Here is a 13,443-nt window from a genome sequence, read left to right as displayed (position 1 = left end):
ATTGCATCCCGGTATGGTACCGGTAACGGTTCAGGGAATATACGACTAGAAGAAGATCAGACACATGAAAAGGCAATGTTTTCAGACTACTGGCAAAAATAAACATCAAGGTAATGATTTTTCAATGCATGTTTGAAGGAGATGTAGTTCATTGATCGAATACTGTCAGTGAGCGTGTTCCATAACTTGACACCAACGAATTTGATGGAGTTTTGAGTAAGCTTGGTGGAAAAGCGATCCACAAAGTAAGAGCCTTTAGCAGATGACCGTGTCCCATAGGAGTGAATACTGCTCTGCTTTGAAAAGTAGTTAGTGAATGCTGCAGGGAGTTTATTGTTATGGTGTTGATGCATTAACTTTAACACTTCAATTCTATGTATATCTACAAGTTTAATAATTCTTAGTTTATTATAAATAGGACTTAGTTGTGTGCGATAAGCAACATCAGAAATAGCGCGAATGGCCCGATTCTGCATAATTTCTAATCGGTGCAATAAAGATTTATCAGCAAAATATGGTTTGCCTAAAAAAGATATAATCTAGGGGCAAAAACCGTGGTATTGGGCTTTATTGTAAAGTATTGCTACTGTTTCATGCGTCATCGCGATTGTTATATATAAACAAGTTAAAATGATCTTAAATAAATATAATACTATGGAAATCAGGCGTGTACATGATTGCTCACTCGTTTCCGAAATGTATGTCGGAATAGAGGGGGATATTACTGTCCCAATGTCGACACAAAGAACACACGATACGTAATTCGTCCCACCGACTATGCGGCAACTGAGGACTTTGTTGCCCGCCGTCAATGTATAAGTTATAGACATAGAGTATTTATTTAACGTTACCATCATGACTGGTGAGACAACGAAAGCATAAGAAACTGCAACAAGTTGTTTCCAAAGTCATCACAAGACTTCCCACTACAGCTAGATTGAAATCTCTCAAGATTCACGTACGTAGAAATTAATGGTTCAGATAACCAAAGGAATTATTGGATTGCAAGCGATCAAGCATGTAATCGAACAACCGGGTAATGAAGATCAGACAACACGTCGATGCATATACTACTGGTGTTCAATTGCCTGGTCAAGTTGTAAAAGAGGGTCTTGCTTTAAAACGTGCAGTCTACTCCATCGTCATACAGAAACAGCCGGAATTGGTTCCTCTGAACTTTTTGTCATTCTTCACACCGTCAAACAAAAGAGAGGGGTACTACGCAAATTTAATGCAAACAATGTAGTAGGGAGATGGGGAAGTTTGAGACACTTTTTTTGGCCCTATAATCTGCACATTCATTTGATATTGTGGGGCTAATGCAGAGGGAAAGGTATTTCCAGGAGACCAAAATGCTATAAAAAACGTTTGTCGAGTGTCTCACTGCACCCCACTTGTTTTTTTCCGACGCATTCGGACACATCCTGGGGCACAATGGGAGTCAGTTAAATTCAACGAAGTATGCCGTTAAAAATAATTAAAGAATCAGAATCATCATCCAAAGGACTGTGGGACTACAAATTTAGAGACTTAATATTTTTGAAATGTGCGACCAAAATATTCCAGATCTTTTTCCCAAAAATTTCTTAATCAAATTGGCATCTTAAAATCACTTTGTCGACATTCGTATCTAAGGTTTCCGCATTGCAGATTTGCCTTGTTGAATACTTTAGATTCCTATTATTAAATCTGGAATAAATTACTTATATTTGACCATGGCTCAAAAGATACCCAATATTACATAAAACATAACGCATCACCTAATGGAAAACACCGTCGAATCCCCACAGAAAACAAATATTTTTAGACTGTCCTCCGTCGAGATGAGGAAAGACTATCCACTCGCCAACGTTATAAAGTGGACAGTGGACCAAAGCTAATGAATATCTGAACATTTTTCTCTTTCCTCCAAGAACTCTTGCTTGGTGTCATCGTCCGACCTACCAGTTTCATTTGCAAGCCCAATCGATGTATAAGAATATTTCATGGTAGAGACTGATAGGAAGTTCTCGCGAACCCGTTCTTGTTTTAGACGTTAGACAAGAGCAGTAAATAGATACCGTGCACCACAGCTGGTGACTTGCGTTATCTTTGACAATTAGAATATTAGGTATTATATTTGTGTGAAACAGGACTGCACAACTCCAATGAACCGAAGTACGGCAACAAATAAAAACTGTTCACCTGCCGAAATTTACCATCATATATAAAACAGTATACAGGGTGTCCAAAAAATTTCGCCCGACCCCACAGCGATAACAATTGGAAATTTTGTCCAATTATCTAGTGATAACAATTGTAAGATTAAATAAATTATATTCTATGATTAATGAGAATTACAAGCACATTAAGAACTATTAATAAAGACAAAGAAATTTTTAATTGTTACCACAACAAAATTGAGCGGAATTTTTTGGACACCCTGTATACATAATATGTCATATTATTTTCCGATATATAGCGCATAAACGGTGTAAAGCATGATCGTTTCGACACAGCCATTCTCATAATTGGGCACGATAAATAAAAGTAATATTTTCAAAATATGGCACAAGTTCAGAGAATACAGATGACTACCTGTTTTTGTCAATTTTTAATACAAAAAAGTTTGCTCGCATACATATAGGACAGTGATACAACCTTTATAAGAGGAACAACCTAATAAAGAGGAAGCTAATTCCGTGCAAGGGTATAGAAAATGAACTTTGTAATATGAGTTGAGATTCCAATACTTGTTGAAATAGCCATTGTTTTGTCACAAAAGCGTCGGCGTCAGGGGAAGCAGATGTTTTTGTTGTATAAGATAAGTTATGTGGATGAAAATGCGAAAAAAAATACCAACTTTGAAAATCCGATAATATGCCTTAAAAACGTTGGTAGTTCAGGTCATTCGTTCCTCAAACTTAATTGAAATGCAGATGAATTCTTTTGTCAATTGTTTTACTTTACAGAAATAGAGATAGGATATATCGCGGTTGTCCGGAACAGGTATTTATCCATTGTGGCAAATGTATTACACGCCCTGACTTTGCATTAATTTCGCATACAAAATGTTAAATTTGAGCTAAGTATATTTAATTATTTAACAAAAAACACAAAAAATCAGTCATTCTGGTATTTGAGTTTGCATTTTTCTTGGGATTTAAAAGAAGATCTTTGTCTTTGCTGATAAACTCATTGCATGACATATAAAAGTTCAATTTCATCTCATTTCAGCTTTAACGAGATTCAAGTTTAGTTTGTTTCTACTGTTGGTCCAAACCGCATTCATAATACTGAACATTCCTTCACAATTGTCGTTTGACATTAGACAAATGATACAAGACATAACAGCTGTGTATCGCCTTGCTGCTGAGTGGCAGAGAACTTAACCTATCTGTTACAATTACAATCTATTACAATCTGGACTATAATTTGGCAATAATAGGCTCTAATTTGGGGAATGAAATGGTCTCGCCCACCTCTTCATGCACCCAATTCTGGCAACTTTGGTTGGGCAACTTGGCATTTGACTCCAACTATAATCAGCTTGGCAATATGTTTTCAATAGAATCTTCCTTTTATATCTTAATTAACGATTAGAAGATCGATCAATTTGGCAATGGCTACCATTACAAAAATATCAATATGGTGTGGCAGATAATTTTTTTTTCTTTTCTAGTATTTATTTATTTATTTTTGTTTACTGTATAGTATACCCTAAATTTATCGCGTTTTATTCTTACTCAAATAACTTCTCAGTGGTTGTGTGTGTGTGTGGCTGGTGGGTGCATGTGAGCGTGTGTGAAATAACTTAATAATTTTAGGTGAGTAAACACGTACCACTTCCTCTTGGCAAAACCTTCCATCTTATATTTTGTACGTTATAAACCTTATCTAAGGTTTTGTTTGCTACCCTGATTTCATAATCAGTCTTTATTTATTTGTTTTTATCTGTCAAATGTATTGTTATGCTGATTATGGAGTCGAAATAAACTTATACTTATTATACTTTGAAACGTCACCAGTTAAGCTTAAAAGTTCACTCGAGACTTATGCTGGAATGTTCAACAAGCCTGACCATTCCATGTCATATTCAAGAGCAAGTGGGGTTATGTCCTTGAAAAACGAATGCTGATAATCATACCATTATCATTCTTTTTCAGAACGCCACGTTTGTCACTGAATATCGGGGCAACCGTTGCCCAGTCCGGGACACAGGACGTCAATTCTGTGACGGTTGGAAGTCCGTACCTTGCGCAGGTATGGTGAAAAGCGCGAGTCGTGTTAATTTAGCCTACTAGCGATATACATCAGTAAATAGGACTCGCAGGCTTTTCTTGTCATGTAGTACGACCATTCTACCTTCTTGTATTGTCATACAGATACCACTATAAGTTTGCCACGGTTTTCAGAAATGAGTGAACCTGTTCATAGCGAGTTTGAGCAAACTTTTATGATGAACATGAGAACACTAAACTGGTCTTCTTCCATTTACCAGGTGCCAACCAATAATTGAAGAACTGACAATGAATCAAATGCTGGAGGACAATGTATTTACAAATTCAATCAATTGCACTGGACATATAGTTGGATTTAATAGAAAACGAAGAAGGCATCCAGTGTATGTATGCAAACCATTGGGTATAAATCCGATGTGGTACGACAATTCAGACACAAAATAAATTTAGATAAGATAACCATGTAAGCATGGTGACAAAATTCATTAAAACTGATTGGAATAAACGTCGGCAAAGTCATGGATAGATATTATATAAATGTGTCCCTTTGCCATTCTATGTAATTGAAATATCCAACAGGAAAAAAATAATATGCCAAGTGCTCTGGCAACATCGCAATAAATAGAGTCAGAAGTTGATTATCATTAGCGCCGACTTGTAGCCTTTTGAAATGTGTAACAACAATCTTGAACTGGAACTGAATTCTTCTGTACATCTTTGTTATATCCACAATTCATCATGATCCATGAATAAGTATTGACAATGTTCAAAGATCAATATTGTACAAATGATAGGTTTTTTAATTAAAGACCCAAAGATTTCCTTACAAGGTTCTTCGCTTTTTTATTGAATAATTCTCTATTATCTCTCCACATTTTCGAAGCATCAACATTTGCGCCAGATTCAGGATTGGGTTCTGTGTGCCAATAAGATATATTTAAAACCGAGCATTTACCACTTGACAATTTTAAGAAATACGTGGTAGAATGTTATGAAACGAATGCAAGTTTTTATTAGCGCTACAGAACCATTGGAATAAGTTTAGTATAAAATTGCGCCTCTCTTTAATAATTTTTTAAGCTAAGGTATACAAGATTTTGTGCAGTTCACAGAAAATGCAGGTAAATAATTCCATATAAGCTGAAATACCAATGAGAAAAACAACAAACAAGCATGTTTAAAACTTAGGGCTCCATTTTATCCCCGATAGAGTTCTGATTAGAAATCTGTGTATGTGAATAGGATAGTTTACATGGAGATAGTGTTTTGAAAAATTGATTTGAACAACTCACCAGCAAGCATGCTTATTACAGAGAGCAAAATTTTTTCAACACTTTGAACAGGCGACCATCTTTCAGCACTTGATTCATATCCCATCGGGTCGTCACCAGGGGCGTGCAATATTGAAATGCAAACTCTTCCATCTGGATATACTGTTGGAATTGAAAAGATTAAGAAGATATTTCAGCTTCCAATTATTAACAAACAAATTATGACGTGATTTAAAAAAACTTCTAGTTTTGTACACGGCTGGATAGCTGGAATAAAATCACAGTTGCTCCGCTCTGCAGTTTTGTTTTTATAATCTCAGCCGGGCTTCGACTCCATACCTAATGAGGTTTTTAACCAGTGTGACCACTATCATGAAATATTTGCCACAATGCAGTTTCGTGGAAGCTGGACTCAAAACTATGATATACGGGTTTCAAAATCAAAGTGTTAAATATATAAATTGACAACTTGAAACTCTCAAATCAATATTGTACGTTGAAATTTATAACAATTCAAGAGCTGAAAAGGATAGTTTTTATTATTTGTATCAGAAAATTATGAACGTTCAAAATAATTAGATCGTTAGGAGCTGGTATCCACTAAATCCATTTCTGGTAGCTCCAGCTCCATCTAACATGTTAGCTTGGCTCCAGCCCGACCAAAATGTCAAAGCCCCAAGCTACAGGCTCCGAATCAAGCTCACAGCCCTAGTTCTATCACACAAAAAATTGATTTCATCATACAAAATAATTTTCAAAGGACCAAAATATGTATAGATGCAAAAGGACTACACCACTACACAATTACCAGATCCAGAGGTAACTAAGTTTTATGATCAATAGAATACCAACCATTCTCTGCTATATAACATTTGCATGTGTAGCCTTGCTGTAAAATTCATAGTGTTATGTTATTCATAATAAGGTAATCTGGATGTCTAAATTGAGAAAGTGAATTAAATATATATAAATTGCACTTAATGATTATTAAACTGATATATCAAAATCTTACTGTTTGGATGAAACATATCACATGTAAATCGCATTGTAGGAGGACTAAGAGGATAATCTGATGGAAAAGTCATCACAGCTGAAAAAACTCCACCTTCGAATGGTGTGCCTATTGGTCCCCTATAAAAAAAATAAAGCTTAGTCATACTCTGGTGGTATTATTTTAACTCGTAGCTGAAGTGTTAGCAATGAGTTGGTTTCATTGCATTGTTCTGCATTAGGAAAATTGTCAGACCGATTATGCCATGTTGCGCTTTTTCAAGAAGTGTACTCTAAGAAGAAGTCTTCCGGAGATATGGGCAGTCGCTTCCAAACATGGCAAAATCAGTCAAAAACCAAAAATGAAGGGCTCAAAGAATAAATACAGAAAGTTATGTTGCATTTCTATTTATGGCGAAGTTGGCTAAACAAAAAATTGTTGGACTGAATACAATTTTTTGAACATTTAAATTGGGATTACAAGTTCAGTCAAATTCAAATTGGCAATAAATATATACAACTTTCATTTTGGTTTGTCCATTTAGGAATCTAAGATAAATTCATATCAAGTGATTTAGTGAAGTCGAAATTTTCAATTTATATAGAATGTATTTGTTTTCACATGATGTATGATTTGAGATCATGGCATAAATGGAGATTTCTAATGAGATATTCAACCAATTTAGAGAATTAAGTTATCAGAAAATCTAAGAATAAATAACAAGAGTAATTTTGAGTATATTAGTTTCTGTATGTTCATAAAAAAACATACTTTGACTTCGAGAAATACTTAAGCTGAACCTATGTTTTAAAACTATGGGTTAAAGTTTCAATAACTTTCTCTTAGTTGGGATGTTCCTGCTACAAGAATAAAAGTATTTTGAAGCATAGTATTTTATACGCTAACCAAAGTACTGAACAGACTGAATATAAAAATGTATACGTACATTATACAAGCATCCCATTCAAAATAGTTGCTTTCTTCCTTTGGCCCAGCAACAATTCCTTCCGGTGCTTGTGTCGCCAACTCTAAAAATGTATATATGCATACATGAAAGTATAAACTTTCAAATATATTTCAAAGCAAGAATGTATAAGTAAGTATATTTTGATTTCCCCGCCAAAAAAAATCATACACAAAACACAAACAATGAACACACAGAAGATCGGGAAAATCGGGGAAACTGGCAAAACCTTTATAAAGGTTCAATACATGTAAATATACATGCGCCAGTTTACTCACATTCAACACACAAACATATATGCAAAATAAAAATGATAAGACACGAATGGGTATCGTTCGGGTTTCAAACATAACATAAACACTCGGTGGGTCCCAATTAATAAATACACTTTGATAAATACACTTTGATAGGATGGAATGCAAGGCTATGGTATGTGTATCACAACAGTGCTTTTCCTACAAAAATATGGAATATACAACACTCGTTGACGTAAAATGGTGATGCTGTAGTTCAATTCCATTGCAAAAATAACACAGTGACAAAAAATTGTTACTGAAAAAAAATTAGCTCTGTAAATAGATTGCATGTTTCATAACACTGTAACAGTCTATGCACAAACATGGATCGGGATATCGGTTTTTTTTGTCGTATAATGCTGTAATGTCAGAATCTGCACAATTTCAACAAATGGACCGGTTCCGGGTACCGGTATGGCCGTACGTATTTACTGGCACCGCAATGCAGTTCAAAATAAAAAATCATTCAATATTCATCTATTGAATTTCACCAATTTTGTCACTATAGGTACAGTGATTTAACATCTAACTTAATGGAAACTGGGATGATATTACTATAATAATGCAAAGTTGACGCCTCTCCAAGCCATGTACTCAGGTTGAGAAGCATATGCGGCAGTACATACAGTACCGTATTTGTGCAATAACGTACCAGTACCGATATGGTACCGGTACCGTACCGCTACCGGTACTAAATATGAGATTGGAGTTACTTCAAAACTTACGTTTGTATTCAGCCATAAGTCGTTTTGCTGCCATCTTGAAATTTTAGTGTGACCCTTATCTTCGAAAAAATATCTTGTTCAGAACACTAAATAATTAAAACTTGAGTAGTCTACGAGTATCCTATCCCAACTCACTGAAACTGCAATCGATAGATCTGTAGATCAAGAAATAAAGGCGTAGCACGCGTACCAGTATCGGTACTGAAGTGACGGAGTGGAGGTGCAGGCACTGTATAAATTTGACGGGAAGCTATACGACGCGGTGCCTAAAATGTGACACCTCAGTGACACCAATGACATATAACAACATGATGCGCAACTCCGGCATTTTTGTCCGAAGATCGTATTCGATAGCACGCTCCAATGCACATACTTGTCGAGACGAAAACGAGCGGATGTGTGCTGCTTTCAAGGCGTAGCACGAATGGTGTTCGTGCCTGCTTTGACAGTTGTTGTCGATTTTAATGATATTTTTGAAAGTAAGGTAAAAAGAAATCGGTAAAAGGTAAGGTGAATACTATTGTTGTATATCACACCCGGGCATCGCACTGTTAAGTACATGTGGGAAAGCCAGCCTTTGTCAAATACTACGAAGTTATTAATTCAGTACGGTACGTAGTTGCCCATTTGCCGAAATTACATATTTACTTACTCCTTATGGTTTCAAATAGTTCATGCACCTCCAGTTAGATTTTTTTAATCAGTGAGGATATATACTCATTGTTGATTGCTGCTCATTGTAACATACTATTACGCATTCACTTTTATTTGCGTATTGAATCAAAGTGTTAACAAGTTCACCTAACATTTCACTCATACCGGTCTATATTGTATAGTCTGATTTCTCAAGTATTTGGAGCCACGAATGCTTGTAATTTTCTGACTAAACCCTTTTATTAGTTGGTTTATTTTCCAAAATTCAGTAAAATATTTTTTAAATAAAACATGAGATATTGGATTTATTAGCTTTTCCATTCTGAATCATATAGACTGCTTTATTTATTCTTAACAAAAATTAATAAATCTCCTCTCTTTCTTCAGATGTGAAAGTTGTGGACAAACCTGTCTAAGCATTGTGAGACTCTTGCAGCACAAGAGGCAATAGCAGAAATAGTAAGTATATCAATCAAGAAATTAAGCCGACATAAAGCAAAACTTTCAACTATTCGTCTAATCTCAATTTCCTATTATTTATTCACAGGACAACTATAGCAGACGGGGAGATATCAGAAGTCTGGCGACATATCAGTGACAGTGTGATTCCAAGAAATATAATGCAATTGAAAATTGCAATAGAAAAACAACCTATGGAGGCATCCAAAGACATTTGACCCTCCGGTAGAGTTGTGTATGGCCCCCACATCCTGCAGGGCTTGAGGAAAATAACTAAAAATTCCAAAGCGTAAGATTGCATAAGCGGTCTTATTTGTAAAAAGGCACAAAACACGCCAGACATACTTAAAACAGCTTTGGAAATGAGGATTACGGGTACCTCACTGCACCTGTGTTATATTTGGTTCATCAACTTTTGGTAGTACTATAGAAGAAATTCCGGAAGGGGTATAATCATCATTCATGATAAAATACTATCATATATTTTTTGAACAACTTCAATCTAGACCAGGGATCTCAAACTCGCGGCCCCAGAGAACTTCCAGTGCGGCCCTCGAACGCTTAACAATAATTGTAATAGTATTTTGGAAGTTTTTTTTTTATCTAAATGTAATAGATTTTTCAAACCTTCTAAAGTGAAATTGATTATTCACACAGAAAACAATTTACTGAAAGTAGTTTTGGAATATTAATTTTTTTTGTCCACATTTTGACCCAATTAAGAATACACATCAAGCTAGCAAAAGAATACTTGAATAAAACACTTGAGTAATTAAATTAAACGCAAAGTACACGAAGAAGGTGGCATTTTCGAAGAAAATGGGAGTTGTAACATTTCTGCTCTTCACAAAATTCTGAAGCACATTGTTTAATTTGTCATATTTCCATCAATACAATCAAAAAACACAATAAGCTCAGCAGTCAATATGACAAATTCGAAGACCAACTTCGAACAGAAAATTTCCATGTGTTTGTATATTAATATAATTATACAACGACTTAGTTACTAAAAATCAATATCAATAATAATTCAAGCAATCCTATGCCACGCAAGGTAGTGCGAAATGTCTTGTCGAAAAAATCTGTCATTTGTTTTTTTACTGATCTATACATGAAATGATAAAAGTAACTTTTTTGCATTACTGGAATTAATTAAACATTCGTAAAGAACCAGATAAACCCATGATCATGTGGCCTCGTTAGTTAGAGTTGGTACTATAAAATCATTTCAGACTGGCCTTAGTATGCTGGTGACACAAAAAAGATGCCAAACGCCAGGACGAATGTAATTATTAAAACATTGAGTTTATACTGTAGTATTTTTGTTAATTTTAGGTTCATATATTTAGATTAAGTTATTTTTAGTGTATGTATTATTCTTTACTTATTCAAAGCTTGTTCAAAAATGATTTTGATGGTTGTACATAGAATTTTACAATTTTTTATAATAAATACTGTAACTTGCAAATGTTGCAATAATAGTGGAATGCAAATATTAATATGTAATTGCATTTGAAATTGAAGAAAATAATAAAACTTAATCCAACTGTTTAGTTGCATCACAATATATGAGCTATGTTCTATGAACATTTGTTCTTTTCTTTGTCTTGAACTTTCCATACTCCACAGCCCCTATTAATTTTTTTTAATTTTAATTACCATGTGATGGTCATACATATCTTTAACTTGTATTTTCTGTCATGATGTATTATCTCAATGTGCCAAACTATTAATTTGTGTGCATATTTTGCTTCCAGATGACATAAATGTATTGTCATGTTTATTACCTCAGCTTGGAGTATTGACAAGAAAAAGGTGCCAGTAAATTAGGTAAAAAAATTTTCAACTCATTGTTATAATCAGAATTCACAATCAATAGGAATTATAAACAGCCAACAATCAGTGAGAATTATATGCGAAATCCCTCAGAATAAATTTGTCTAAAATCGGAGGAAGGCAAAAAATATAGGTAGTTTCCATTCACACAAGCATTTCAAGAAGACTTGCTCGAGCCAAACTAAATGAGCATCGTCAGGTGATCGGTAAGGCTGCAAGTTGAATTCAGCCCTGCAACCTCCTGCATAGAAGATAATATTAATTAGTGGGCTATGAGCTAAATTCCTAAATTTAAACAAACCTATCTAAGATGCATTATGTACCAGCAATGTTACCTACGATTAACTGAATATGTAATATGTCTAATAAATTCACCTACAAAAGCAAGTTCGATAGGTGCAAACTTTGTGTTATGGAATTGTATCGCAGCACAGTTTTGTATGACACCCTCTTTAAATGAAATTTCAATGATTAAGCGCAAACATTAAAATTACTAACTTTGAACTTTGTCATTATCTGCAAAATGTTCCACACAAATCTTTCCGCTATCGCGTTTGTAATCTTCTCTGATAAAAAAAAAAAGTCTATGATGTCCAGAATTGCTCTTTACAGCTTGCCTGTTATTCCAGCTTTCCAAGTAAGCAAAACTTCTTAGATATAGAGATTATTTTGTTTCGTTACAGGCGCAAAAAGGCAGGTACTACACGTAAAAAAGACGCCGAGTAGCAAAAGCGAGCGGAAAACGGACGCGAAAGGCGACGAGAAATATGTGCATTGGAGCGTATCATGAAATACAATGTTTTGCCTGTAGTCTTATGGAGTGACGTCAGAGTTGCCTATCATGTTGTTTAATGTCATTGGTGACACTGACAGAAGAGGGGTAGGAAACAGTTCGAATGGGGCTCAGTGCGCAATTTGGGATGAGTCACGGACTAGAGATATTGCATAACCATAATGACATAACAACATGTTGTCAGGTAGCACTTTAAATGCGGATTATGGCATCACTAGATTTTTTTTTTTGATGAATTTAGGATAGGATTTACATATTTATCCCGTGGCAGAGGAAAGCCGATAAGACGGCTTAATCATATGGCAAACCACGGCCTCTCGTCCGGTTACCAGTCCAGGTCCGGTATGGGATTAGTTAGCCAGTTATTTGTTTTCGGAAGCATGAACTTGATGGTGGAGGAAGCCGTAAACGACCAGCGGTTACGTGAACCACCCTACGGCGGCGAGGAGTCCAGCAATCCTCTCGCGCATGATCATCCCCGCATGGAATTCGAACCTGCGATCTCCGGAAGGGTAGCCTAATCAGAGATGCGGTGGCGAGCGTATTCCTAACGCTTAGCACGATGCGTCATTCCGCCGAGCCGGATAGAGGTTGGTAGCTGAAACGTCTCGTTGCGAGCAATCCCGACTGTGCGTAAGGCGCTGCTCATTTCTCTCTCGAGTCCATTCATATTTTTTATTTAAACATTTCTCCTTTGACTTACTCTCTCTATTGGATTTACTTTCCTGAATTTCCGTCTGAATGTATTAAAATCTAGTTAAAGCGTAAATATATACACCTACCTGACTTGAAGTTTGATGACATTAGAGAAAATCTCGATGGATTCGTAGGGAATCAAAGTAGTAGAAACTCCACTTACAAATTGGTTCGTCCTGGAAGTAGTTTCGTGATCAAAATAATTCGTAAGTAGGAATGCATAATACCCTATAGATGCCTCAATTCGTTCGCCCCCTCCCCCCCCCCCCCCCACCCATCAAAAAAATCGGAAATCATATTTGTATAAAATATAAATAAATGTTAAAACCTCTAACAAATACATGTTATAATAGATTAATGCATAATAAATTGAAAAGGCACACATGGAAAAAAGAAAGAACGACCAAAATAACGACTAAAAACTACGAACGGTAGCGTTGGCCGCCTAGGCTGGGCAAAGCGAAGATCGTGGTGAGTGGGAGGACGACAATCGCAGAAGGCGGCAAGCGGCTGATAGCTGAGGGGAAATGTGTTGTGC

At 35.7% G+C, this 13,443-nt stretch overlaps 1 protein-coding gene across 1 annotated transcript; it reads right to left on the bottom strand.

The window, feature by feature from the left end:
• Nucleotides 1-4,513: 4,513 nt before the first annotated feature.
• Nucleotides 4,514-8,725, bottom strand: LOC120330195 (ubiquitin-conjugating enzyme E2 G2-like). Its single transcript, XM_039397057.2, has 5 exons — nucleotides 8,468-8,725; nucleotides 7,429-7,510; nucleotides 6,504-6,622; nucleotides 5,513-5,653; nucleotides 4,514-5,136 (listed from the first exon to the last, which is right to left on the bottom strand). Exons 1-5 carry the CDS (start codon nucleotides 8,499-8,501, stop codon nucleotides 5,024-5,026), a joined length of 489 nt encoding a protein of 162 aa, XP_039252991.1. The 5' UTR covers nucleotides 8,502-8,725; the 3' UTR covers nucleotides 4,514-5,023.
• Between the last annotated feature and the right edge of the window lie 4,718 nt (nucleotides 8,726-13,443).

Source organism: Styela clava, chromosome 12, assembly GCF_964204865.1.
Source record: "Styela clava chromosome 12, kaStyClav1.hap1.2, whole genome shotgun sequence".
Lineage (NCBI taxonomy): Eukaryota > Metazoa > Chordata > Ascidiacea > Stolidobranchia > Styelidae > Styela > Styela clava.
Note: the sequence above shows the minus strand (reverse complement) of the source record. Positions and strands in the feature narration are given on the sequence as shown.

Coding starts and splice junctions, on each gene's coding strand:
- LOC120330195 (XM_039397057.2), bottom strand. CDS start 8,501: ATGGCAGCAAAACGACTTATGGCTGAATACAAAC. Junction 7,511..8,467: donor ACTTATGGCTGAATACAAAC/GTAAGTTTTGAA, acceptor ATACATTTTTAG/AGTTGGCGACACAAGCACCG. Junction 5,654..6,503: donor TGATATGTTTCATCCAAACA/GTAAGATTTTGA, acceptor CAATTCCAACAG/TATATCCAGATGGAAGAGTT.